This window comes from Sinocyclocheilus anshuiensis, unplaced genomic scaffold, assembly GCF_001515605.1.
Source record: "Sinocyclocheilus anshuiensis isolate Anshui unplaced genomic scaffold, SAMN03320099.WGS_v1.1 scaffold1966, whole genome shotgun sequence".
Classification (NCBI taxonomy): Eukaryota; Metazoa; Chordata; class Actinopteri; order Cypriniformes; family Cyprinidae; genus Sinocyclocheilus; species Sinocyclocheilus anshuiensis.
The window spans coordinates 86,105-113,534 of record NW_015546147.1 but is presented as its reverse complement, the minus strand read 5'-3'; the positions used below and the strand labels follow the sequence as shown (position 1 = coordinate 113,534).

Here is a 27,430-nt window from a genome sequence, read left to right as displayed (position 1 = left end):
CATTCCTGTGGCATTGGGAGGAGGCTACCACTCTTCTCCAGCCTCAAGCTGCCTCAGCAAGACAGGGTGACAGTTCGAACACATTGTCCAGAGCCTGAGGGCTGACCTTTTATGATATCCAGCCTTGCTTGCAAGAGTTGGCCATTACAGATTTCAGAGAAGTAAAGATGACTGAATGAAATTCCATGTTTGTCCAAGAAGGGTTATGTTAGTTTGGTGGTTGTTTTTTGCTAGATCAGCCAGAAAAATCCTATCACTGTTTATCAAGGTCAGCTTGTTGGTTAACTAGTTAAGAAAACATGGTAAGGACCATCCAAAACAAACCATTTTCAACCAGGTTTCCTATTTGACTGCAAGCAAGTCGACTCCGATAACACAATGTGTAAGGTACATGAGCACAGCTGCGTGCTGTCTTATTCTTGTTGATGTTTATTATTCAAAAATCACAGCTGTTGAAAACACAGGCGAGTCCAAGTCATGAATGGAATTGTATTCCAAGCACTTAATATCTTTTACAGCTGTCAGTTGGGATGTGATTCAGTCAGACACATCACCGATAATGCACAAAGACATTCCCTTAGTGCAGATGCTAATGCACATCATATGAAATGCATCTCACCAGCCCCTCTTCCAAAAAGTACTGAATGACTGTCATTCCTCTCGCATGTTGAATGCTTGCTGAGGCACATCTGTTTCTTCTCTTCGTCTTGCTCTCTCCTTGCTTCCATGTTCACTTGTGCTAATTGCTGGTTGTTTCACCCAAGCCCACAGCACAACGGCAAGTTCTGCCAAGGCCCCGGTCGACTGCACCAGCTGTGTAACACCAAGCGATGCCAGCCCAATGAAGTGGACTTCAGAGCTCAGCAGTGTGCCGAGTACAACAGCAAACCCTTCAGGGGATGGTACTACAAATGGAAGCCATACACCAAAGTGGAAGGTATGGGAGATATTTGGGCCTTAATGCATTCATTACGAACTAAAGCAAATGTCTCATTAACAGTTGGAAGAGAGCATAGTAAACCTCTGCTGGGTTCAAAATCCCCATGCGTCTTCATTTACTGGACGAGCGAGACTCACACTTTAAAAAAAAAGAATGTATAATAAATGTATGAGTTCAATCACATTTTAAATTAAATAATCTAATCTAATCTAATCTAATATAATCTAATATATAATAAATAATAATGTACATTACCATTCAAATGTTTGGGGGCTGTAAGATTTTTTAAAAATGTAAAAAAAAAAATATATATATATATATATATTTATACTCTATACTCACCAAGGCAGCATTTATTTAATCAAAAATACAATAAAACCGTAATATTGTTAAATATTACATTTAAAATAGCAGCCATTACTCCAGTCTTCAGTGTCACATGATATCCTTCGGAAATCATTCTAATATGCTGATTTGCTGATCAAGAAACATTTCGTATTATCCATGTTGAAATTAAAAAAATATAATACACTTTTGAACGGTATATGCTCCCTTGTCTGACATAACTAACAACAAACTTCTAAAGAACATTCATCTCAGACCTTGCCTGCTTAGTTTTTAATGTTTGATATCTGAGTCAGCAAGAACAGGTGTGTTTTTAAATAGTAATCATTCTCATTTGTTTCTGACAATATGTATTGAGATTGTTACATAGGACAAATATATTCCACCCAAGCGATTCATCTCACCTAATGTGTGTTGCCTAAGCTGTGCATGGATTTGGACTGGAAACATGTATCCACTCGTTCTGTGAGAGCAGTGCACTGATCAATCTTGTAGGCAGGTTTGGACCTGAATAGGACCCTGTTTGTGTATTTGGGCTTTCTTATGAGTTAGTGGACTGGGAGTGAAAAAGGGAAAGGATAGGAACAATTGGGTACTGTGCTGTCAGATTTTTTAAAACTAATGAGAAAGACCTGAGAGGAGATGCTGAGCTGTCTCCTGCTAGAAAGTCCTCGTCAGTGTATCCAGGGGTTTCAGTGGGGTGAATGGAGCTCAGTGCTCAAATCAGTAGGTTGTGTGTTTCAGTGGCTAGTACAGGTGTTAGGAAACACTTACCCCTATTTGACTGGGATTTTGGAGCTAGATCAAATTGGATAAACCACTGACATGTCCTGTTGTTAAGTTCCACTTGGCCTCCTCTTTACTTTTAGGTGCATTATTCAAAATTAAGCTTTTATTGTTCGATTTACTGTTGTTTAGCTTCCCTTTCAGCTACACCTGTAAGTCTGTAACAACATAATTTGTTTTCCTTTGAAGTATAAGCACAATAATTATGATCTAATATGTTCCGAAAAAAAAAAAAAATCTTAACAGTTCATTCTGAGCAGCTGTATCGGATGAGCCTGGATCTCTGTGTGAATGCAGATGCATCTCTGATAGGTCCATATTTTTCTCTCGGTAGGAGCGTTGGATAGAGTTGCCCCTTTTGCATTCCAGCTTTATGGGCCCATTTGTAACAGAGTTTTAAATTTTAGTGCAACATGTGTTCTCTGGGTATGTTCTCTACAGCATGGTGAGCATTCCAGTTGCTTCACGGCCAACCATACACAGTTTAAACATTCCCTGTAATTAGCACTAGACAGTAATACACAATTGCATTGTGTCTGTTAGGAATAAATTATGCATGACATAATTTATGACGTAATTGAATTTAATAAAAATGTTTTTATTTTATTTGTTATGCATATGTTGTATTTTTTGTGCATATGTTCCATAGAATTGTTTTCCAATTTACATAAAAGTACACCTGCATTTTGTCTGAAAGATGTTCACAGGATCATTGCTCCATATGTCTTCATGCATGAAACTTCATAGCAGCACACTCAGAGGACCAGAACACCGCTTCAGAAGATCTAACATAAAATCACTCTGAAGCTATAAGATCTAATGACCCCATTCATCTCCTATCTAGAAGAGGACATCTGTAAGCTGTACTGCATTGCTGAGGACTTTGATTTTTTCTTCGCTATGTCCAGCAAAGTCAAAGATGGGACGTCTTGCTCTGACTACAAAGGAGGCGTGTGCATTGATGGGATATGCGAGGTACGTGAGGAGGTGATGATTCTGAGAAGGTCATCACATTTACCACGGATTTTACAATGGTTTTTTGCGTGAGAATTGCTTGACATATGCCCAGTTGGCTAAACTGTGTGTCAGTTTGAAAATTTCATTTCAAGAACTTTTCCTGTGCAGCCGGTAGGCTGTGACCAAGTGTTGGGATCAAAGGCTGCTTTGGATACCTGTGGAGTTTGTAAAGGAGACAACTCCACCTGCAAGTTCTACAGTGGCCAGTACACCGTCCAGCACAGAGCCAACGGTAAGGTGCTTGTAGAGCATGTTTCTTTCATACCTTCTGATCTTCTCTGACAAATCAATATTTTGAAGAGAGTCACAGGCTTCAAGAGAAAGAAACAAGGAGTGAATCATGATAAAATAATAGAAAAATGCCTAAAGCAATAGTCCTCACCTGAGGTGGTTCTTAATTTTAAAGAAGTTTTGCTGCTTAATATTTTAATGAAAACCGTGCAAAATTTTGAATTTAGAGTTCAATTTATTTTAACTTAATTTTATTTTTTTAATAGAAATATTTTGTAACAGTACTGACCCCAAACTTTTGAATCTTTCACAAATCTGCATTTTTTTGTGGGATTGAACACTGGAGGTAATTAGGTGGTATTTGATTTGATCAAAATAGTTTGGAACTAGTGGTCTTTAATAAAATATAATAAAAGATCACAGAGAGTGAAATAAGAGAAGAAAAAAATCCTTGCTGTATGAGCAAGTCTGTCACTTTATAGCTCCTCTCCTCAGACTTAACAGAAAACTTCAATGTATTTTTTAGAGCACTTACACAGCAAGAGCTCTGCAGTCTGGCACCTCATTGCTCTCCTCAGAGAGAAGGAGGTGATAATGCATCAGCTCAAAAATGCCTGTTCCCTCTGGCCTTTAAAAATGCAGAAACTGCAAAAGTGAGCAGACATGGCAAACCTATTTTCTCTTTTTTTCCTTCTCTTCAGAATATTACCCCGTTGTGACGGTTCCTGCTGGAGCGAGGAGCATCAGGGTACAGGAGATGGAGATCTCCACCAGCTACCTGGCTGTCCGCAGCCTGAAGCGTGGCACCTACTACCTGACGGGGGACTGGACGGTGGACTGGCCTGGCAGATTCCAGTTCGCAGGCACTATGTTCAACTATCAGCACTCTTTCAACCGGCCTGAGATCTTGTACGGCACAGGCCCCACTAATGAGACCCTGCTCTTTGAAGTGAGTCACCCCCGTCCCCATCCAGCCTGACACCTGTTAGCGAATTAGCCATGACAGGGTCTTGGCAAGAGTGCCGTGGCCATTCGGTCCGATGAAAACAAGGCTGAGGGACAGTGGGTGAGTGAGAGAGATGAGAAACAAATGAGGGAAAGATAGAGAGAGAGAGAGAAGAGAAGGGACACAAATGAGTCGAACGGGCAGACTAACGCCTCTGTTTGGGATTAATTGCAGGCCAGAGCTGACGTGGTCATTGCGACTTTCATCTTCAGTATGTGGAGATTCGAGATCAAACGGTGCGACAATGTGAATGGCACTATGCTTTGAACTCGCTGCACTGTGTGCTGTGCTAATGGGCAGCACAGGGCACCGCTTTCATGAAGGGTGATGAGTATGGGTTCAGATGTTCCTTTGAGGTTAAGTCATAGTAAGGGCGCTTCATATATCACAAATCCGAAGCAGGGATAAGAGAGATAATTAGATTTCAGAAGGATAATTTAAACCTTTTATCGCCATTGTGTTGTACTGCAGTAGATCCGCTCTGAGGGCTGATATGTAATGTTAAGTTTGCTATTGGAAAGAGAATTTGCTAATCCATGATGCAGCATTATTTCTATATTGCAGTTAAAAATAGATTTGTCGCCTCCAGGCCAAGAAAAAACATAAGAAAACAACTTTTATGTCAAAAGCTCAGGAAAACAGCTTTTTGCTTACATTGAGGTAAGGGAAAATTAATAAGATCTTGAGATCATTTTATATCAAGCTCACAAGAAATGTAGTCAAGATTTAAAATAGATGTTATGTCTATGTTATGTCAAAATCTAGAGAAACTTAAGTTATGATTGTGACAACACAAGACTAAAATGAAGAATAATGCTGTAGCATCAAACAATTCAATATTAATGCTGTATTGTAACCATCATAAAGTTATTGTAAAGTTTGAATGAATCATTTGAACTCCAATAAACAATAACATGATGGCATGTTTGGATGGCTTCACTTACCAGTTAAAACATGCAGATCCCTTATATCATACTTCCAAATTGTTCTTGTTACCAACACCTCAAGCTGTTAAAAATCTATTTGGCCTTGATACTATTGCAGGTGTTATTGTGTAAGCTGTACAAAAGTTAGGTATGCTTAATTTAATACACTTTTTTTTTTTAAGATCATTTTGATCTTATTTACCGGCCTTTGATCTGCACCACACTCAACCTGTGCTTTACGTGCATGCCGCATTCCCCTTCAGCACACATGCCCTCTCTTCATTACATTTCCCCAGGGTGGGTGGTGGCAGCAGAGGTCTGATTTGCAGATGAGTTGGCATTAATCTCTCTAAGTATGCTCTGTAATTTCAAAAAGAAGAGTAAGGTAGAGAGAGATTAAAAGATTTCTGCAATTGAACTCAGTAGATCAGAGAGGCTTGGGGTCGCGGGAAGCAGCTGGTCAATTATGCTTGGCTGGATCTCTCATTTTAATGGATAAGTATCAGCTTCAAGACCCTTACTGAACGCTTAGGAAAGTGCATTTTGAGAAATGCGAATGTAAATGTTGACATGGTTCCAGGGCTTTTAATCGGCTCAGCAAGGTGGATTGAGAGGCACTAGATGAGACATAACAGAGCAGTTCCGTTCAAACTTGACGTGCTTCTGATTTAAACACTTTTTTGGGATTTAATTAAGTATAAGAGTAAGGTAGAGAGAGATTAAAAGATTTCTGCAATTGAACTCAGTAGATCAGAGAGGCTTGGGGTCGCGGGAAGCAGCTGGTCAATTATGCTTGGCTGGATCTCTCATTTTAATGGATAAGTATCAGCTTCAAGACCCTTACTGAACGCTTAGGAAAGTGCATTTTGAGAAATGCGAATGTAAATGTTGACATGGTTCCAGGGCTTTTAATCGGCTCAGCAAGGTGGATTGAGAGGCACTAGACGAGACATAACAGAGCAGTTCCGTTCAAACTTGACGTGCTTCTGATTTAAACACTTTTTTGGGATTGAATTAAGTATTGACATTCTTGTGGCATGTCTTAAGAGGGTCATGCCAGTCCAGAGTGATTCATTTAGATGTGCTCCCATTCATCAGTCTTTCATTCACTCGTTTCTTCTTGACGGTAGGAACTGCTACGCTTCTAGCCAGGGCACAGATGGATTTTTGTGTAGTAACCCTATACTGGGAGTGCTTGATAATGAACCTGTCCTAGTAGTCCTGTAGTTTAGTAATTACCCCAGATTTTCCGTCATTATTCAGAATGACTAGAGCGAAAGAGGGGCGTCTAGAGCTAGAAGCAAATCAGATGAAGTTTCATTGCAACATAAAACAAAACTAGCATAAAACATAAAACAAAACTAGCTTTTACAGTATTTGGATGGGGAAGGTTGTTTTGCATGTTGAATTGATGTTTAAAATTGTGATTCTTGTTTCATATGTTAAGACTGAAACTCTAGACTTCCTATATCAGAGCGCAGACATGGTGCAATGGACTCATGTGGGTCTTGACCCTGGATCAGAAGAGGTAGAGTTTCCCCACGTGTTTTATCCATAGTCAGATGGCTAGCCGGATCACAGATGGATCAGAGACCTCCTCCTGAGCTTGATTCTGGAATAGTTGCTCTGTGTTCAGTGCCAACTGTAAATCTGGACCAGCTTTGAACAGGCTAGCATGCAGGGTCTCACAGACCGCTTCCAGGGCAATAGATTCAGCCTGGACACTCAGAGGGAGAGTAAGCCAAGATACAGTATGTTAAAAAGTTTGCTAACTTGCCACTGTGTTACAGTATACTTGTTTTACTTCCTCTGGAATCCTCCAACCTTCGAATACCGCCTTTGTTTGATTCGCACAATATCTTCTGCTGTTCTGTTGATAGATTCTTTCCTCCTCTACAGGTCTGGACTTACTTGAGTTACTTTCAGTTAGTGGTTCTGTCTCAACATTCACCTGCATCTCATTGAACATTAAACATGAATTCACATGAATTCTTACCTCTCCATCCGTAATGTAAAGCATATATTCATGACACTAAATTGAACCCAAGTTTGGCTAGTAAAGATTTTAGATAGTTTTAGCTAAACCGATAATCTGACAGAGCAGTGAGACTGGTTTATTGTGTTTATTGTGACTGACTTAAGCATAATCTTCCCACATCAGCAGCAGCCTGCCACACACTTCCTGTTCAAAACATTAACTGAGGGTAAATCCATAGTAATTAGAGGATGGGTGGCATCTGCCTAATCCACTACTTAAGTTCGCACTCTTACTTAAGAGAAATTTGGCCTGCCTTGCAATTACTGTTGGCTTGTGTAAACACTGCTGCAACTCTCCAGTGACCCTTAAGATTCGATCCTTGTTTAGCTGCTTTGTTTATACATATAGTTTGGTGGTTTACCAGTTCCAGTGAATTTGGTGTCATTGCATTTTTTATTATAAACAGTCTGAGGAAAATCCCCATTTGGCAAAGTCTGAGTAAAAACAAAGGTCCTCTTCTTGTCAGAGAACTTTTCCACTCCATTAGAGTTATCCTCGAGCTGTCCTCAGTGGCCTTGGGCGCATATTTAGTGAGGAACTGGCTGAACTTCCTCTGTAGTCTAGTCTCACATGAATGAGTACAAGATCTTCTCCAGGAACAGCCACCACAACTATAGCATACAGACCTACTGAAACATAAACATCAATGTAAAACTTACTGGGAAATAAAGTCTCACAGTACACCACTATATGAAAATATTCAGATTCACCCAACCCACAGTTTGGTCCACTTGTGCCGTTTTCCAAGCTGATAAGCTTCAGTTCAAACACATAGACAGTCTAATTCAAGCATCCTTCCAGATCAGCGTCACACTGTGGTGTCATCTCTCAATCCCAGCGGAGCTACAGCCACAAAACAGCAGCAGACACTCTGGCAGCTTCTTCCTTGCTGGAATATGAGAACATTAACAAGAAAATCAGCACGTTTGCATGCAATTTAACAGTTACATTTCAGTCCGTTTTTTTTAAACGTTGAGTAAACAGCTGAAATCATACCAGTCCAGTTTTTGCATATTCAAACTAACAGATCTAGATAATGTGATTGGAGTTTGACTTTGTCCAGCATGTATGTATGTTAATCGGACTAAAAGTGTCCTCATTATTAAGTGCTTTGCTCCCAAAGACAGAGGTGATGCATGGTTGGTGTGTATTTGAATCCTTCACATATTCGATTGTTGTTTGTTTTATGTCCAGTACTGTTCAAAAGTATGGGGTTAGTAATATTTTTTTTTTTATGTTTTTGAAAAGAAGATTCTTATGTTCACCATGGCTGCATTTATTTGATAAAAAATAAAAGTAAAAATTAGTAAAAGTAAAAATAGCAACATTGTATTTCACAATGAGTTTTTGCATGATTACAATTTAAAATAACTCTTTTCTATTTTATTATGTTTTAGAAGATAATGTATTCCTGAGATGGCTAAGCTGAATTTTCAGCAGCCATTACTCCAGTCTTCAGTGTCACATGATTCTCCAGAATCCTTCTAATATGCTGATTTGCTGCTCAAAAAACATTTATTATGTATTATTATTATCAGTGTTGAAGATAGTAAACTGGTAATGTGTTTTTTAGGATTCTTTTATGAACAGAATGTTTGAAGTATATTTAAAATAGAAATCTTTCATAGCATTTTGAATTGCATTAATTTTTTCATCAATTTACTGCATCATTGCAGAATTGCAGAAAACTGCATCCTTGCAGTATTACATTTCTGTCAGTTTCTTCAAGCTTTTGAACAGTTGCGTATACTTAAATAGACAGAAGCCTGTTGCTTGATTGTTTTCACCAACCTATGTCCATCTCTTCTCCTCCACAGATTCTTCTTCAGGGTAAAAATCCTGGTATATCATGGGAATACACTCTACCCCATCCTGAGAAGAAGCACAACTACACCTGGTCTGTGGTGCGCTCTGACTGCTCTGCGCCTTGTGCTGGGGGTGAGTTGATGCCGTATGTACAGTAAATGTTTGCTTTGTTGACTCAAGTGTGAGAGAGCAGAGTTTCTGTGGTTGTGTGGTGTGGTGAGGAAGGAAGTGTATGTGTGTATTTGTCCAGGTCCATCAAACACACTTTTGTGAGCTGAATAAAAAACAAAAAAAAGGTGGGCCCCTCCTTCCTCCAGACCTCTCAATCTCATTGGCTTATCTCTGTGGTAGTGGCTCCTCCATTCACAGTCAGCTGTTTGAGTGTTGGTGGCAGACAGACAGCTCTATGACATGCCCACAGCACAGATCTCACACAGTTTCATTCATGCTTTTCTTTAGAGCAGACCTCTGGGCCTCCCCTCCTGGCCTCTCACACTGACAGAGGCCCGGCTTTGTTTGCTCAGAGGATGCATTAGTTTATCGCATGATTAAGACATATGTTAGGCTGGGTTAGAGAGATGGATTTCTGTAAAATGTCCAAAGAGAGTAGTTGTGTTTATACTCATCTGTATCTCTCTATATCTCTTTCAGGTCGGATCTCGACGAAAGCCATTTGTTTGCAGGATCAGAACACGCAGGTCAACTCTTCACTCTGCAACCCTGAGACCAGACCTGTGGTGGGCTCTCACCTGTGCAACACACAGCCCTGCCCTGCCTAGTAAGAGTCTGTGTGTGTGTGTGTGTGTGTGTATGTTATTCTGTCTGAATTCCTTGTTCCATGCTTGCTTCTCTCCAGGAGGGTTGGACACAACTTAGAATTTAAGAAATAGCTCCATTTCAGTCATTGAGTTCAAATTTGAATTGCTCACACCAAACACAGTAGTTGAATTGGAAGTTAAATAGGAAAGAAACAATATATAAAACCTGCACATAAGACTTTAAAGACCTTTTAAACTTCTTTAAAGTCATGATATAATGGAAGTAGCAATAGATGCTTTTTTCCAGATTGTGACATATACATCCTTTTGAGACAGATTAGAAAAGAAATGTAGGGTGGGTACTTGGTTCTGTCAGTTGGCTGTTTATTGGATAGAGGCAGATCTGAATGCAAGCTTGCAATTGATTGTAAAACAAAAATGGGTGGGTATGTCACAATATGGCAAAAAATATCTCTCACTAAAGATGATCAAATTATGACATTTACATTAAAAATCATGACGTCCAAAAAAAATTGAACATGTATGAATGAATCATGCACAATATGATCAACAACATGCATTTAGAAAACAAATTGTGAATTTTTATTTCATGCTGATCTCTGATCTCATGCTGGTCTAATTTTGTCTTTACCAAACGTCCTTTTCTAGTTAAAAATGTATTTAATTCACATTTTATTTTAATTCAACTTTCTTAATTTCAAACCTGTTTGCTACTTCCAATCAAATTCAAAAATTGAAATGGAATTTAAAAAGCATTCTCAGTTTAATTCTCAGTGGTGTACAACCCTGCTCTCCAGCGCTATTGGTGGGCACAGTGCCCTGGTATGTCTGTCTGAAATCAGCTGTGGTGGCTTTAACATGAGCAGAACCCAGCTTAAAGCTCTGAGAAATCACGTTCTTCCTTGGGTTCTTTTCTCTGTTTCATTCCTTAAAGAAAACAGGATTAACATAGCCTCCAGACAGGGACTGACTGCACCCTCACTGCCCAAACTCCAGCTCCAAGCCACAGCCTGCCACACACGCACCTCTTAAATTATACAAACTCAAACCCACATACACACCAGGTTTCATAATAAGGCATATAGACACATATAAATACTAGTTTCTCATTCTGTCTTGTCTTTTTGTTGACTACAGTGAATTACTACTCAAATATTCCAAGAATCGAAGCCATATTTATCGAAGTCTCCCACTATATTTACAGTGAGTGTTATGAGTGAAAAGGATAAGTGTTATATTTGGAAATGAGGAAGATAAATGGGAAAAAGGCACTTTACAGAAGTCGGCGAATGAATTGGATAGAGACATTGTATTGTGGGTAAAACATGCTTAATGATCTTTTTGCATGGAAAAAAAGAGAAAGAAAAGCAGGGACCATCTCACTAGGGACCCTGGGAAAAACATTCTCAGTCTAGGTGTCAGAAACCTTCTCGGGGCTCTGGAGACTATGAAAGGAACTGCTCAAAACAGCTTTTCTCTGGGTGTCTCAAAGCTGAAGTCAATCTGCCGGTCCATCTTCCTTTTGAGAGTCTTGCTGCCATTCCTACAAGAGCAACACTCAACTTGACTTGATTTACTGATCTCTTGCCTTACAGAAGCATCTACATACCCTGCATCCCTCACTTGCCAGGGTGAAAGGCATTGACGCACCGTTCTGGAACTCAGATAACAAATCACCTCTCCTGGCTTTCTTCCCTCCGTCCTTCTCGCTCTCTCTTTCTCTTTGGCCTTACGTTGTGTGAAATGTTGGCTGCGAATGATTATAGAATGATTATAAAGTACGGGCTATGGCGAGGCAATGCTAAAAGGGGAAATCAAGACCATATGATTATTTCCTTACAGCAACAAGCTCTAACCAGTTTGGCTTGTCCCATTCAAAGCCTGACAAATAGTCCAATAGTGTGTAATTGAAAACAACAGCAGGGTTGACGGGAGAGCAGAGTGTCTGTGGCGGTGCTGGATATGTCGAGACAGACTGCACAGGTTCCCATCACTCACCGCCAATGTCTGCCTGTAACCCTATGACATTTTAACTTGGTGAGCAGAGAGGCTTTGATTACCAGTAGAGAATACCAGTGATCCCAGACTCCTTCTGTTGGCGTCACAGCTCAATTACATCACCATCCTGTGGGTCACAAAATGAGTTAGTTACTCTGTCATACCTGCATTGGAAAAGCTATTAAAGGGATAATTCCTCCAAAAATGAAACTTCTACCATCAGTTACTCTCCCTCATGTCATTTTTTTTTTAAACCTGTGTGACTTTTTTCTTCTTCTGCAGAACACAAAAGAACATATTTTGAAAAATGTCTTTTTTTTTTCTGACAATGAAAGTGTTGATTTTGGACACATTTACTTTCATATATGAATATCTTCAAAAAATATCTTCATAATATCTTCTTTTGTGTTCCGCAGGAGAAAGAAAGTCATACAGGTTTGGAACGGCATGAAAGAGAGCAAATGATGACAGTTTTCATTTTCATCCCTTTTTAGAGCTTTTCAAATATAGGTACGACAGGGTATTACGTTAAATCTTAAACGGCCTTGTGCTTTTTCTTCTCTCTTCATGAGATTCCCAACATTCAGAATGGATTTATTTTTTCTCTCGGTGTAGGTCATACTGTAAGTGTGTTTATTGTTCAGACAGACAGGTCCTAAATCCCACAGTTACTAATGACCTCCCCCACTGTATGCAGAGCCGAATCTGTTTCTCTCCATACTGAATGACATCACGGCCTTAAGATATCGACTTCAGACTCCCAGAACATTATTTGTTTGAGGCATTATGTGCTTTGATTTATGACTGCTGAAAAGAGGAAAACTAAAAAAAAGGTGCAGGAAAGGGAAAATAAATATCCTTTGGAAACACTTCCAGAAAAAGTATGGGCATGCATTCAAAACAGGAGAGCAAGACAGAAGCTTCTGCTTATCTTTCCAGCAAATATCTTCAGTGTTGACAGGTCTGCCCATGTTTTATTATGGAGCAAGAGAGACCGCGTCCCTGTGGGGATTGAGCGTGTCTAGCCGGCAAGGAATTGAGCGCTAATCTCCGTACTATGGCCTACAGGACTGACGACTTGCTTCCGGCTGCAAATGCTGCCCTGCTGCTTCTGTGAAGCGTGGAGCGCGGTGACTTCAAACACAGGCTGGGCCCAGAAGCGGCCAGCTTGATTTGTTCCCTAAAATGTCATGAAAAGATAAATGTGCATGCCTTAAAGACTTTTGCAGTTCCCTCTGAATATTCCTTCTTTTCTTTTGGTTTATTAGTTGTGTTGCATGATTGTGTGTTTGCTTTTCTGTTCAACCGCCATTCTTCAAAGCGCAGACAGCTTTAGGAGTTTTTTTTCTTTTCTTTACCAGACTTTTGTACAATCGACCACCTCACATACAGTATTGTTCAAAAGTTTGGGGTCAGTAAGATTTTTTTTGTAAAGAAATTATGTTTTATTCAGCAAAGATGCATTAATAATTGCATTAATATGCATTGATAATAAAAAAGCAACAGCTGTTGATAATACATTGATAATAAAAAGAAATTGAAAAGCTTTGCCATCACTGGAATTAATTTGATTTTAAAATAGAATAAAATAGAAAACAGTTATTTTAAATTGTAATAATATTTCACAATATTATTGTTTTACTGTATTTTAATAAAAATACAATTGCAGCCTTGGTGAGCATTAGAAACTTTCAAAAACATTAAAAAATCTTACTGACCCCAAACTTTTGAACTGTTGTGTTCATGATCACCCAAAAAGACTACTGTAATGAATAACAATTTCCAATATCATACAACCAAACATAGCTAAAGTGGTTAGAGCACATGCTTTGGTCTGTTCAAAAAGTAATATTTTTAGCATAAAAAAAATGCAAAATGTCACGTGGGTTTAGGAAAGTACATGGTTCTGTTCGTGCTCTTAAACTTACAAATGCATCCAAACCCAAACCATTCCTCAGAGAGCGCTAAAAATTCAGTCTTTGTCCCATGGTACGACCAACAGTAGCTTAAATTTCATTGAGTGATTTGGAACAAGTATCTATTATGGGTGCATCATTCTGGGTAGACATGGAGAAAATGCCAGCGAAATCAGACCGTATCCGGAAATGTGAAGCAGTCCACAGTATTGCCCTCAAAGATATGTCTTCTTTAATTGTATGGCTTGAAATATGCGAGTTATTGAAAGATTCCAGAAATACAAAATTAAAGCAAACACCAGCAGTGGTTTGCAGTAAGGCACGGCAAGTCAGCTCTTTGACCAATGACACTGTCATTTATGTGGTGAGGAGAGGACGAGGGGGAGTGAAAAGGCATATTGTGCTGTGGATCTTGTTTCTTCCCTCAATTAAAATAGCAGTTTAACCATCTCCCTCCGATTTTTCAGATGGCTGGAGAGAAAATTAAAGGATTTTTCTCAGCTCCGTGGCTCAGGTCTGTGCAATGGTTGGGTGGAACTGGGTCTTCTAAGAACTCGACCTGGGGCGTCTGTCCGGTGTTGTGGCCACAGCTCTCGTCATAGCTGTCATTTGCTCTAATCTCATCCCGGCCTGCCCAACTCTATTTTAAAGCCTCTTTTCATCCACAGCCAAGAGAAGCAAGGATAGAGTTGCAATCTGAGCACTGGAACCAAGCTTCTCTGGCAACTAGTGATGATTTTTACACATTTTTTTTCTTTTAGACATAAATACCCATTAAATTTAGTCTGTATTTTATCACGTCATATCCATTATCTAAAGTCAACAACATTGTTCTAATAAAGATAATTCTAAAGTCAATAGAATTATCTTTAGTCCACAAAAATAACATCTTATTTGATGGAAGAGTGCATAATTAAACCAAATATACACATATTCTACTCTACTGTTTAGGGTCAGTAAAAGTGTGGGGTCAGTAGGATTTTTTTTGTTAATTTTTTGAAAGAAATGCATATTTTTATTCAGCGAGGATGCATTAAATTGATCAAAAGTGAGATTAAGACATTAATGTTACAAAATATTTCTATTTTAAATAAATGCTGTTTGAATTTTTTATTCATCACAGAATGCTGAAAAAAAAAAACTATCCACAAAAATATTAAGCAGCAAATATTAAGCAAATTGTACTTGTTGCAAAAGTCTGAGCTGAATAACGTGAAATAGAATATTCTGTATGCTTTAGTTATTCACTGTCCGTGTTTTAATGTGCTGATAAATCAGATACAGGATGCGTTTGGATGAGTTCGTCTTGTCTTTGTTAATAAGCACAAAGCGTCCAAAGGCTAATTTGATATTTTATGAGTATTGAGAATGAAGACATTGATTCATGCCAAATGTTGATACTGATTAATCTATTACAGAACCTTGAAATGTCTCATTTACTTGCCATCAGATATTTGTTTTGTAATATTTTGTTATGTGCATAGTGCAGAATTACAAATTGTATTTATGAAACCAAGATGTCTGCATCTCTTGATGCATCTCTATAAACATTTGAATTCTTAGGCTGGAAACTTCAATGTAAAGGATAAGTGCATGTTTGTATATGCCCATATGAGCCCACAGGAAAGGGTGCGGTCGGGTGGGTGCAAACACATGTATGTGGTATCTTCATTAGTCTTTCCATGTGTGTTTCCAGTGTTTCCATGTGGTTTAGAGAGTAATCATATTGGTCATAATCTAATGGCCATCACATTATGTAGATTTTGTTTGAAGGCCATGTGTGTGTGTGTATGCGTTTCACGTGTCTGTGCCATATGGGTCTAAAATGTCCTCTTCCATGTTAAAATGTGGTGAAATTTTCAAACACAAGGTTCACATCTGAAGGTCAAATTGTTTGTCTTGACAGTTGGATGACAGGTAAATGGGGAGTGTGCAGTAGAACATGTGGAGGTGGGCAGCAGACGCGGAACATCCGCTGCATGAGGAAGGTGACATACCAGCGGGAAGAGGTGGTGGCTCACTCCTTATGTCCAGTAATGGCTCCGGCCCAACTACAGCCCTGCAACACACAGACATGTCCTCCAGAGTGGAGCACTGGCTCCTGGTCTCAGGTATGTTTGCAGAAACATGCAACCTACATAACATTACCTCCATCTGTTTCTTTCCAGTGGAATTAATAGGATGTCATCATCAGGTGTGCAACTACCGTCAATAGAAAGAATAAATCTTTTGTAACATTATTAAGATTTCTTGATTAGCAAATCAGCATATTTGAATGATTTCTAAAGGATCATGTGACACTGAAGACTAGAATAATGTCTGCAGACAATTCAGCTTTGCCATCACAGGACTAAATTAAAATGTAAAATATATTCAAATAGAAAGAGTTCTTTTCAATTGTAAAAATATTTCACAATATTACTTTAAAAAATTTTTTTTTTTACTGTATTTTTAATCAAATAAACACATCCTTTATGAGCGTAAGCGATTTTTTTTTTCAAAAACAATAAAAAATCATACTGACTCCAAACGATTAAAGTCGTGTATGAAACACAATAGTCACAGTGCAAAATATTTAATGTAGATTGTGCTATTCTTTTGTAAAATCCCAAACTAACAAATGCCAGGTCCTTAAGAACACTAGCAGTTGATTTTGTCTTATTATGTTATGTTTTGTGGTATTAACTGTTTTGTCTCACTTTAAAACATTCCATCGTGTTTGATAAATTTACAGAAATAAGTATAAAAATTTCAAAAGATGCTTTCAAAATATTAAAATTAACTTCAAGTTAACCTCATGTACAATAAACCTAATATAATCTAACTCTCATTCTTTTCATGAGGCTAAAAAAAGGGCCATTTTAGATTTTACTTTTGTTCCTGTTCATTTTCTTGCCATTGTGTAAATAATCAATGAATAAAGTTTAGTTTTATGAGCTTGACCAGAACGTTTCTGAAATTCTGCTATACCCTTTTATAGAAATCTTTCCATAACACATGCGTATTACGTTTTGAAAAGTGACCAGAGTATGAGGTGAAGGCTTGAGATGCCCAAACCAACATAATGTAAAAACGTTCTGTATGCCACATCAGTGCTGAAACACTACTGCCCCCTGCTGTTATTGCACATCTAGCACATTGTGCTCCATCTGCCTTACTGTTGCATTGCTTTCATTAAGAATCTGTTCTGCATGTATTGGACTTCTGAAATGACCACACAAAGTGTCCTTTCTGAAACCTTAGTGTTGTTGGAAAGTGTTATATTAGATAAATTACTACTTTATACATGGTTTAATCTAATATTTTGTACTAACTTTTGCTGTTGCTACTTGTGCATACTTGTGCATATATTTGTGTACTCTGAACTTTATCTTTCCATGAACACACACTGAAGCCAGAGAATGCTGAAACACATTGGCAGAGTTCATTTCATCATTAGCAGCAATGCTGAATTCTTTAACCTTTTTTTCCAGTCTAATCTTATGTAATATGTTAAATCATAAATCTTTTGAGAAGATTTTGCAGTAGTAGTTGATATCGACTAAATTCCTCCTAAAGGTCTGGTTGAGTTCGCACCGCCTGTCTCCAGAGTTCATATCAACTGCTGTTTGAGGTGATCTGCATGCTACTGTGACCTTTACAATGTTTAAACTAACATCACTGAAAGACCACGTGAGGGTAACTCTCTCTGTCTCTCCATGTTTGTCTTTCTTTCCTTCCTTCTCTCTAGTGCACTAAGACCTGTGGGCGAGGGTTGAAGAAGCGTAGTGTTTTCTGCAGGAGCACTAGTCCAGGTGCCAGGGCTGTGGTGGTGCCTGACAGCATGTGTAAATTACACCTGAAGCCCAAAACCCAGGAGACCTGTGTGCTGAGCCGCTGCCCCAAGAATGAGCGTCTTCAGTGGATAACTACCACCTGGGGAGAGGTAAGGCCCCTCATAGGAATATCAGATGTTATGTAGAAGAGCTCACACAAACAGTTCATATGTAGCACATGCATATATTCACCCATTTAATCCTGATGCAGAATCATGGGCATGTTAAAGAGATGTCTTCATGCAAATATCATAATGCTAAGTGATATCCATATCCAGTCAGAACGAGGTGGGGTGGTTAGGACTGGAGGGGTTACATCAGCATGCAAGCCATTGAAGCCCTGATATACTCATTGTAAAGTTATTTTTTGTTCTTCAGGTTAAGGGTAAAAAAAAGTTTGAAATACCTTTGCAGTGATATACTGTTCATCCTGATGATGAACGTAAATATGTGCTGCGTGCTTTTATCAACACACAACAAAAATGACAGCGGTGAGAAAACAGCAGTTAAGAAAGCATCTGATCATAGCGATGTGGATATGTTTGCACAAGCTATGCAGTTCCAGTCAAGTCACATCATATTTATATAAGCGTTTTATACAATAGTTTGCTTTACAGCAAGTAGCTTTACCTTATTAAACATGAAACACAACGTTAATGTCTCTTTCAATTAGAAATACTACTTAAATTTCAGAAAGCAGCTCTCCAGTGTGTTCATGTTTTTACTTGCGTCTGACCTCAACGAACTGAACAGAAGAAATGAACCAGAGAAGTTTTCCATGTCAAAGAAGTCATAGTTCGAAGTTGTTTACTAGCAGTTTGATGGTGTTTACTACAAGCTGTTTCGAATTCCCAAAATGAATTCCAAACTAACTTCGTTTTGGCCTGATTTATTTATTTTTTTTTAAATGACATCACACCAGTTCTTTCTTCAATTTTGCTTTAAATATTAATTTACATATTTGCTTTTAAGTATTCATTTTTACCCTAATTTACAGTCTGCAGGGGTTAACGCTAGTTAACTAGATTTAACTAGATCAGCAGATTTAAGTTGACAGATTTCACTCAAAAATCTGTACGTAGTGTACGATTTTAGAATACATGTTGTTTTTTCATTTATCATGCTTTTCCTAGCAAAGAGGCTCATTTTGTTGTTTTCGAATCAACTTGAAAGTCTGGTACTGTGTGATCCTCAGTCGTCTAGTGTATGATGTCCAGTTTTTCCTCTGTAACTACTTACAGCAAGTGTATGGTGCCTAGTGTTTTAAAATCTCTTCAGATGTGAAAAGTCATGTAGTGTATTCTAGCCTTGCGATGCAAACGTTATCATGTGTGCAAGTGGTTATATCAACATCTGTGCATGTATTTTTAAAGACAAGTATTTGATTCCAGACAGCTGAGTGGTACTTTCCGATCTGCATTTGTACTTCAGTATGTCTCTCCTCCAATCTAGCAGCATTGTTAACCCGTTGCTATGGAGGAATGAGTTGATCTTGTAGCGAAGGGTCAGTGGAGTATTTATGTGTGTATACATATGTATATTTATGTACCTTATTCTCTTATTGTCTGGTTGTTTTATGCAGTGTTCGGCCTCCTGTGGAGCAGGAGTAAAGAGAAGAGAGCTGCAATGTGGGGAGAAAGACTCCCAAGTAGGCTACACAGAGTTCCCTGTGAGGAGGTGCAGGAACCTCCGTAAGCCCCAAGCAGACCTTGAGCAAGCTTGTAATAATGGCCCCTGCCCAGAGCCCCCACCACCCCAGATCCTCCAGCCTGGCCCAGACAGGGGTGGCACTTCTGTGACTCTGCACTGGTACTCCTCTCCTTGGCTGCAGGTATGCGTAACTAGCTCATCATAACCAATCTGGGTTCCGTTCCATTTCTATTCTGCTAGACATCTAATCTTCCTGTCCTGTCTGTGTGTCTTTCAGTGCACAGTGTCCTGTGGTGGTGGGGTGCAGACACGTAGCGTTCAGTGTCTGAGACAAGGGCGTCTGTCAGTGGGCTGTTTACCTCATCAGAGACCCATCAGCTCACGTGCCTGCAATACACATTTCTGTCCTGGTCCAATCCCAGTCCCTGTCCTACCTCCCTCACCTACACTTAAAGGTACAAGCTGGTTTACCTTTAATTTTCATTTATTGATTTAGAAGACACTTAAATCCAATGTACATTACCATTCAAATGTTTGAGGTCAGTTAGACTTTAAGAAATTAGTAATATTATCAGCAAGGGCACAAAAGTGACAGTAAAGACACAATATGTTACAGTATAATGTTACTTAAGATTGCTGTTTCAAAAAAATGCTCTTTTGAACTTTCTTTTTAATAAAGAATCCTGAAAAATGGGTCTTGGTTTCCACAGAAACATTAAGCAGCACAGCTGTTTTCAACAGTGATACTAATAAGAAATGTTTCCTAAGCACCAAATCAGCATATTAGAATGCTTTCTGAAGGATACTGATGCCTAAAATTTTGGACTTTAGTGTATATATTTTATCACAGTTAGTGTGTTATCTGTTTGCATGTTCCTGAGAATCAAACCCAAGACTCTGGTGCATTGCTACATAGCAATTTACCCCAAAAAGGTATTAACATGAGATGCGCTTCAATACAAACTTACAAGACTTGTTCAGGAAAGTACAGAATAAAACAGAGATGAACATGAAATTGAGATGAAATAGTGAAATTGAGATTTATTTGTGTGTGCAGTTATCAGTGTCTTGAGCCAAAACTGGCAGCCAGTGAAACAATGTTTTCAACAGTGTTAATTGTTATTGTTGCTTTGTTTACATATGTATCATATGCAGTTATCCAGCTTGTTAGCTACTCATTATGTAGTGATAAAAACACTGTACTTTTTACTTGATTTAAAACCACATTGGTAGGTCAACTGACTGTCTGCCACTATTTAACAATAAGAAACTGACATACATTGTGTGATTAAACAATATAATTTAAATGAACAAATCATGATTGTCATGTACTGTACATAGCTTAATTATAATGATAATGAAAACATAAAGTTCTCTTCTCCATAGACAATAGAAGTGTGTGTATGTGTGTGTGTGTGTGTGCATAATTGTTTATTCTCATTGGAGAACTGAGTGTGAGGGCCTTCAGAGAGCAGGTCAGGTCCTTATCGGTATGCCGGTGCAGTATTTCCAAGTGCTTTGCAACATCGCCACAATGTCTCTATTCAGAGTAAACAGCACTTACAAAAACATTGAGTGTTTGTGTTAGCACTGTAGTTTTTAAGGCTTAGAATAAATAATAGTCATTATGTGTCTTTCCGTTAACAGAAGACCAGCTTTGCATTGACTTCTTCAGCTGGTGTCATCTGGTGCCTCAGCATGGTGTTTGCAATCACAAATTCTATGGTCAACAATGCTGCAAGTCCTGTTCTGCCAAAAGACAGTAATAGGAAGATCTTCCCACGAGCCTCCTCACTTCTCTTAGATCTGTAAATCATTGTGATACAGATGACCACTATGGACAAAGGTGATATCTGCGAGATGTGGTAAAGAAAGAGGCATTCCAGTGGACCGTGTCTTGGACTAGTGAGAGATAATAAGAGCCTGGTATCCGAGGAACTCGAGAAACTCATTGGTACATTGGAAAACTGGATCTGGTTCTGGCTTCATCTGTGGTGTATCATAATTAGAATTGTGTTTTTTTTAAATAACCAATCTGCAGAACATTTATATTGTAAATATCTCTGTTCTCTTATGATTGGAGATGTGACCACCGGTTAAAGCCATTAAGAGACTTCCATCATCTGTTCATCATCAGTAGGCTACTTTGAAGAGCACCAGATGAACATTGGTGAGACTGTACACATCTGAAGTACTGTAGAATCCATGAAACAGTGTGTTTACCAGCAGATATACAGAACTGAGGGCCAATTCACACAGTGTTCCACTGCACTGCTTTTTAAAAGTTTCATCTATATAAACGTGTTCTCGATGGTTGTCTGCTTTTTTTTGTACTTCTCGCTATGTTTTTAAGACAAGTGTCAAGTTAAGAGAAGTTCAATGTTTGACACAGCACAGCTCATAAATGTTAGTTTCAAAACAGTGGACCAATCAGAAGAAACCAGGGAAAGAGCAAACGAGTGTGTTTACAGCAACAACTGTTCATCATTTGTTGGACGAAGAGTTTAGCTACAGCCAGGGTTTTTTTTGTTTTGTTTTATTATTATCTTCATTTTAAAAACAGTACATTTCACAGTGAACAACTCCTTAGCCTGTAATCATTTAGTCTAAAGGTGTGGTCACATTAGTGAATTTTCTTCAAATTTTCTATGAAAATGGTCCCTTGTCTAATGTTGATAGTGTAGTGATGTATAAAGCACAGCTCATGCAGAAGTCACTTTCAAACCAAGCCACTTTTTTGTTGGTCAGTGTGACAAATCCGTGTTTCACAACTTAAAAATGTTGCAAAATCTGCATGGGGAAATCTTTCTTCCTCATGCAAAAATCTTGATCACGTGGTTTTCCTATTGAAATGACTGGATTTTGCCCCTGACGAATTTTCTTGAAATGTGACCTCCCCTTAATACTGCCTGCTTTACATGACTGCTTTAGTTTGAATCAGTGAATCTGTTGAATCAGTGTTTTTGGTGCATTAAGAAGTGCAGCGCACATTCTCATTTCATCATTTTTTTTTTTCTCAAAACAATTCAAATTGTATATTTTATTAGTTAATGTGTTTACTTTGCTATAAAAACCCTCTGTTCTTTTATGTTTACAAACTAACTTCAACTTTTCAATTGGTCAAAATCCTCCAGTCAAGACAACATCCACATCTCCACCACGTAGGCTTCTAATTTTAACAGACATTAACATGCTCAAATTTTCTCTGTGGAACTGGTGTGACCTGTAAGTTTGAGTCACAATTCCGTCTGATTTCCACAGAAGACTAAAGCAGACAAGATAGATTTATCATTAATGAAGATCAGTGCTTCTGCTGAAATATGTAGTGGGTCCATTGGCAGATGAACTATGTTTGTGTATGTCTGCCAGTATGTGTGTGTAATTTGTCTGCAGTTCATGTAGGCTATCTCCCACGCGGTGTACGAGAGGGCTAAGCTCGTCCCAGATGTGTGTCAGAGAGAGTCGAGTAGGTTGCTCTCAGTCACTTTGTAGGGACCAATTAGTGTGCAGGTGTGAGTGTCATGTTCAGGAGGAGGAGAAGCTAACAAACCCAAGCCTCTCAGGACTTGGGACCTCATCTAAGTTTACTTTGTTGCTGTTCTTCATCTCTTTCTGTTTCTATCTGTTTGAGTGCTGCAGTTGTTGGAGCACTGTTTTGTGCTTAACCGAAGAGTGGAGTCTCACCTTAGTAATGCTTTACCAGGGTTCAGGTATGACGGTCCTGCTCTAACAATAAACATTGGAGCAGATGGCACATGAGGTGTAGCAGAAGCACTCATTCTGTCCTCGTTTCAGTCCAAACACTTCATTAACAGTCCCCAACCCCTTGAAGGGATATTTGCATACACTAATATGTGCAAAAGTTCACTTTTAAAAGTAGATGTTGCACTGCAGGGTGCTCTGTCCTTTTTGCCTGAACCATTTTAAAGGGTACTTTTGTTTATTAGTTGTATAACTAATGGTATAACTCCATTAATTAACTCTTGTTTGGTCTCTTACAATATGTTTCTTTTGTTCCTTACTTTACTTTAAAAGTGTTCCTAACCATGAACAAATGGAAAATACATTGTTTAGCCTTGTCGTGATGTTATGTATGTTGAACAAACGATGAGTCATGTCTTTCATCACTGTCTGAATTGAAAAAGTGTGTAATTTATTACTATGTAAAAAATTGTTCCTGGGCTACAGTGTTGTCTGGAGCTTCCTGTATAATACCACACTGTAAGTGTGATATTTAATATTTTCACTGAAAGTTTTATAATAAAAAGTATTTGATTTACTGTATTCCTCTAGTGATGCTTTTTCCACTAGTGCTTGGAGAGATTGAGGTGCGTACAGGAAGCCCTTGAATGATGAAAATGCTGCAATATTTAAGAATGAAAAATGATATTCTGTCATCACAACAAATTACTATGAACATCAAGCCAGAAGCAAAGTGGATTTTAGACAAAATACTCCCTAGTATATTATCGACAAGGAAAGCAGACTTGTTCTCTGTGCAAATATAAAACGTTATTTAAAATGTGCCACTAAGGGACAGACATAATATAATAAGCTATAAACACATGAAATAACCCTCTGCTACAAATAGCAGTGTTTCCCATCCAATCATAACATTAAATACCCCAAACATTCATATTCCTCCCTCTCCTCTTTGTGTTCCAGGCAAAATGTTCCTGCATGTACTAAACGCCATAGTAAATCACACTGAGTTTGCTTAAGTCCTCCCTCGACACTCCTGAATATCTTTTCCTCCACATAATATGCATGCATTTGTCATTTTTGTCATATTTCTTAATTTCCTGTGTGTACAATTATTTGTGATAATTTCTGACAGCATCGAGAGAGTCGTAAAAGAAAGGAGCAATTTCTCATCCGTGTCACTGGATGCACAGACACTGATTATGAAGACTGAATACCAAGCACGTCTATGGCATTTCTATATCCTCTTGTGCATGGTGCAAACTCTCTTTGTTTCTCTCTCTCCTTGCTCGCTCACACACTCACAAAAGCAGATCCATTTCTTGTCAGTGCATTTCAAGGCGCTGATGCGCCTGATATTGTAAAACAGCCTCGCACCGGCACACACACACACACACACACACACACACACACGCACACGCACACACACAGACAGACACAGACACAGACACAGACGGACAGACAGACAGACAGTGTCTTCACTCTAGAATTCACTGTGTCACTTCAGCTCTGGCAGTATGATGCTTCTTTGGAGTACCCTTCACTTCTGACAGGCTTTCTAATCGCATCTTAACAGGGCGCTGGCCATGAGCACTCTCTCTTTCATTCTCTTTCTCTTTTTTTCAGCTCTCAGATGAAGTGAGAGCTGTCATCTCCAATCATCAGCTAAAGGATATCATCCAGCATTCACTCAGCGACCTTGCGGACAATAGATCACTCAAAGGGTGAATGCACATGTAAGGGATCCTATAGAACAGTCATCACCACAGGTGGGTCACAGGTCAGCTCTGAGAATGGGATGGCAGGAAAAATATTGAACAAATGATAAACTGCAACTAACCATATGTGACTCTGGACCACAAAACCAGTCTTAAGTTGCTGGGGTATATTTAGGGCATATTTACAATAGCCAAAAATACATTGTATGGGTCAAAATGATTGATTTTTATTTTATGACAAAAATCATTAGGCTATGAAGTAAAGATCATGTTCCATGAAGATATTTTGTAAACTTCCATTTTCACTTGGACAACTTTAAAGGCGATTTTCTCAATATTTAGATTTTTTTGCACCCTCAGATTTTCAAATAGTTGTATCTCGGTCAAATTTTGTCCTATCCTAACAAACCATACATCAATGGAAAGCTTATTTATTCAGCTTTCAGATTATGTATACATCTTTGTATACATAATCTTTTTTGGACTGTTTCATATGTGCTACGAAAACCATATAAAGCAATAAAAGATAAAAATGTCATTGTATTTATACAAAGTATGAATAAATGAGTTTGTTAATAAATTTATGAAAAGATAAGCATAGCTTATATAGGCGTATATATGATTAAAATAAATGAAGATTATTGTGGAATTGTTGAATTGCTTGGGAAGTGGGGATTAATACAAACTGAACATGCACAGAACTACACATGTACATATTTATTCGTATTATGATTTATTTTGTATTAAAGAAGTGAATGACACTTGAAACCTGTGCAAGGGGTTCGCGTTATTTGAATCAGAATATGAAACAGTCACATGGTTGTGTGCGAAAACGAATCTTTGGACGTCACAGATCACGTGGTTTTTCCAAAATGAATCAAGCTCCGGTACAGTCCCTGCATCCCAGTGTTCATGCTATCCATCCTAAATAGTATGTGAAATTAGAATTAGTGTGTCCCAAAGCATAGTATGTTGAAAAGAGGATGCCAAAAGTCCCCGGATGGTCTACTATTTTAGATCGATTTTTGACATGTGGATCTGTGCACACTCTATGGCTAATATTACCCACAATCTATTGCGCTTTGACGAATGATTCGGTTGAGAACAACAAACACGAATAAAAAGCATTAAAAAAACTACAAACATGGTGGATGCACGTGACCGACGGTTAAATAGAGAGTTTTATATAAAGGGGTTTGAGTTACTAATGATCAACATTTAATCTCGTAAAAAAAATAAAATAATTAATGTTATCTGTGTTATATTTCATCTGCAACAGCAATGTGAACTTTTATAAACATCCGTTTGTTCGTTAACTTTGAAATGCATCATTGTGCAGAAAATATGAGCAGAGTTCTCTGCATGAAGACCACGGCTCGCAGATCAACGTGCTACTTCTTTTCTCTCCGATATGGTAAGAAGTGAAATGAAATGAAATGTGGAGGATGTTAACTGTGACAAGATGATTGACAGGCCAGTTTACAGTGACAGGGTGCGTGTAACAGGTGCGACAGAGCGCTCCGTTAAAGACGCAACTGTATGACATGATAGTATCCCAACAAACATGAGACGTCGGCCCGACGTGCAGATCATGTCGTTGAAAATACGTCCAACAATGACCACGTCTGAACTAAATTTTAACCTCTTAAAGACGTCAATATTGGACGTCCAAAAGACATCGAAAAAAGACGTCATAAAAACTTTCATTCTGGCTCTTCAGGGGACGTCATTTCAACGTCCGAAAAAGACGTTGAAATGACGTCGTTTGGACGTACCTTTGCTCAGTGGGATGTCCCAAAGCTTGTCTACTCTTCTACTACACACTCAAAAGTGTGTACTTTTTCTTCACCAAAAAAGTACATACTTTAAGGGCGTAGTATAAGTAGGCACATTGGGACGCAGCAAGTGTTTCTCTGTGAGATGTTTCGTTTTTTGGAAACAAGCTTCGAAGCCTCGATGCCGAACGTCACATCACTAGTGTCAGGTAAATTGCATATTATCGTTTTTTATTTGATTTTATGGACATTTGTGTTTACGTTTGTACTTTAAACAGTTTTGGTAATGTGTTGGGGCACACATGATGTCGAATTAGGGCTTGATGCGCTGTCGAACAGGTGGCTTGCTGTTTGCTAATAGGGAATCGAGTTCTCTTTCGCGCCTTTTGTGGTTGAATGGTGAAATACATATAAAATACCTGTTCTGGCCACGATTTGTGTATGCACATTTGGTCATGTCTTAAGTGGACGTAAATAGCTGGGGAAAATTGGTTGTGCGTAAGTATATTGGATCTATGCATTAGGTCCTAAAGTGACTGCAGCCTCATATGAATAATGGATACTTTCTGTGTCCTAAATGTTAATCAAACAACAAAAGAAGGTTTGGGCTATCATTTTTTTTTTGCTGTAGTATTAACATTTTACAATTTTCACTGGTGACTAACAATTTGTTATTGTAACTAACTTGTTTCCAGAAATATTAACTATTGTGATGTGTGTCGTTGTCATAAAATAAAATTACTCATACCATAATATAACATATTGGACCCCCATGTTCAGTGTAAAGTCTGGATTCAGATGCAAAACCAGTTGAGAACCACTGATCTAGAATCTCAGTTGCATTCATACAGAAACCTTATTCACACAAGCATCCTTCTCCATATCTGCTCTTCTCTTCCCATTTCTTGATTTTTTTACACACAAACACACACACACACACACACACACACACACACACACACACACACACACACACACACAC

At 38.5% G+C, this 27,430-nt stretch overlaps 1 protein-coding gene across 2 annotated transcripts in view; it reads left to right on the top strand.

Moving 5' to 3' along the window:
* LOC107701236 (A disintegrin and metalloproteinase with thrombospondin motifs 18-like) overlaps positions 1–21,275 on the top strand; it is a 64,097-nt gene extending 42,822 nt beyond the window's left edge. For both annotated transcript variants that reach the window (XM_016503197.1, XM_016503196.1), the window contains exons 13-23: positions 765–937; positions 2,916–3,046; positions 3,197–3,320; positions 4,021–4,268; positions 9,107–9,227; positions 9,747–9,873; positions 15,695–15,899; positions 17,519–17,713; positions 19,186–19,434; positions 19,531–19,708; positions 20,901–21,275. In XM_016503197.1, the coding sequence (XP_016358683.1) occupies positions 765–937; positions 2,916–3,046; positions 3,197–3,320; positions 4,021–4,268; positions 9,107–9,227; positions 9,747–9,873; positions 15,695–15,899; positions 17,519–17,713; positions 19,186–19,434; positions 19,531–19,708; positions 20,901–21,019 (1,870 nt within the window). In that variant the 3' untranslated portion in view covers positions 21,020–21,275. The remainder of the gene's footprint in view (positions 1–764; positions 938–2,915; positions 3,047–3,196; positions 3,321–4,020; positions 4,269–9,106; positions 9,228–9,746; positions 9,874–15,694; positions 15,900–17,518; positions 17,714–19,185; positions 19,435–19,530; positions 19,709–20,900) is intronic.
* Positions 21,276–27,430: the final 6,155 nt, after the last annotated feature.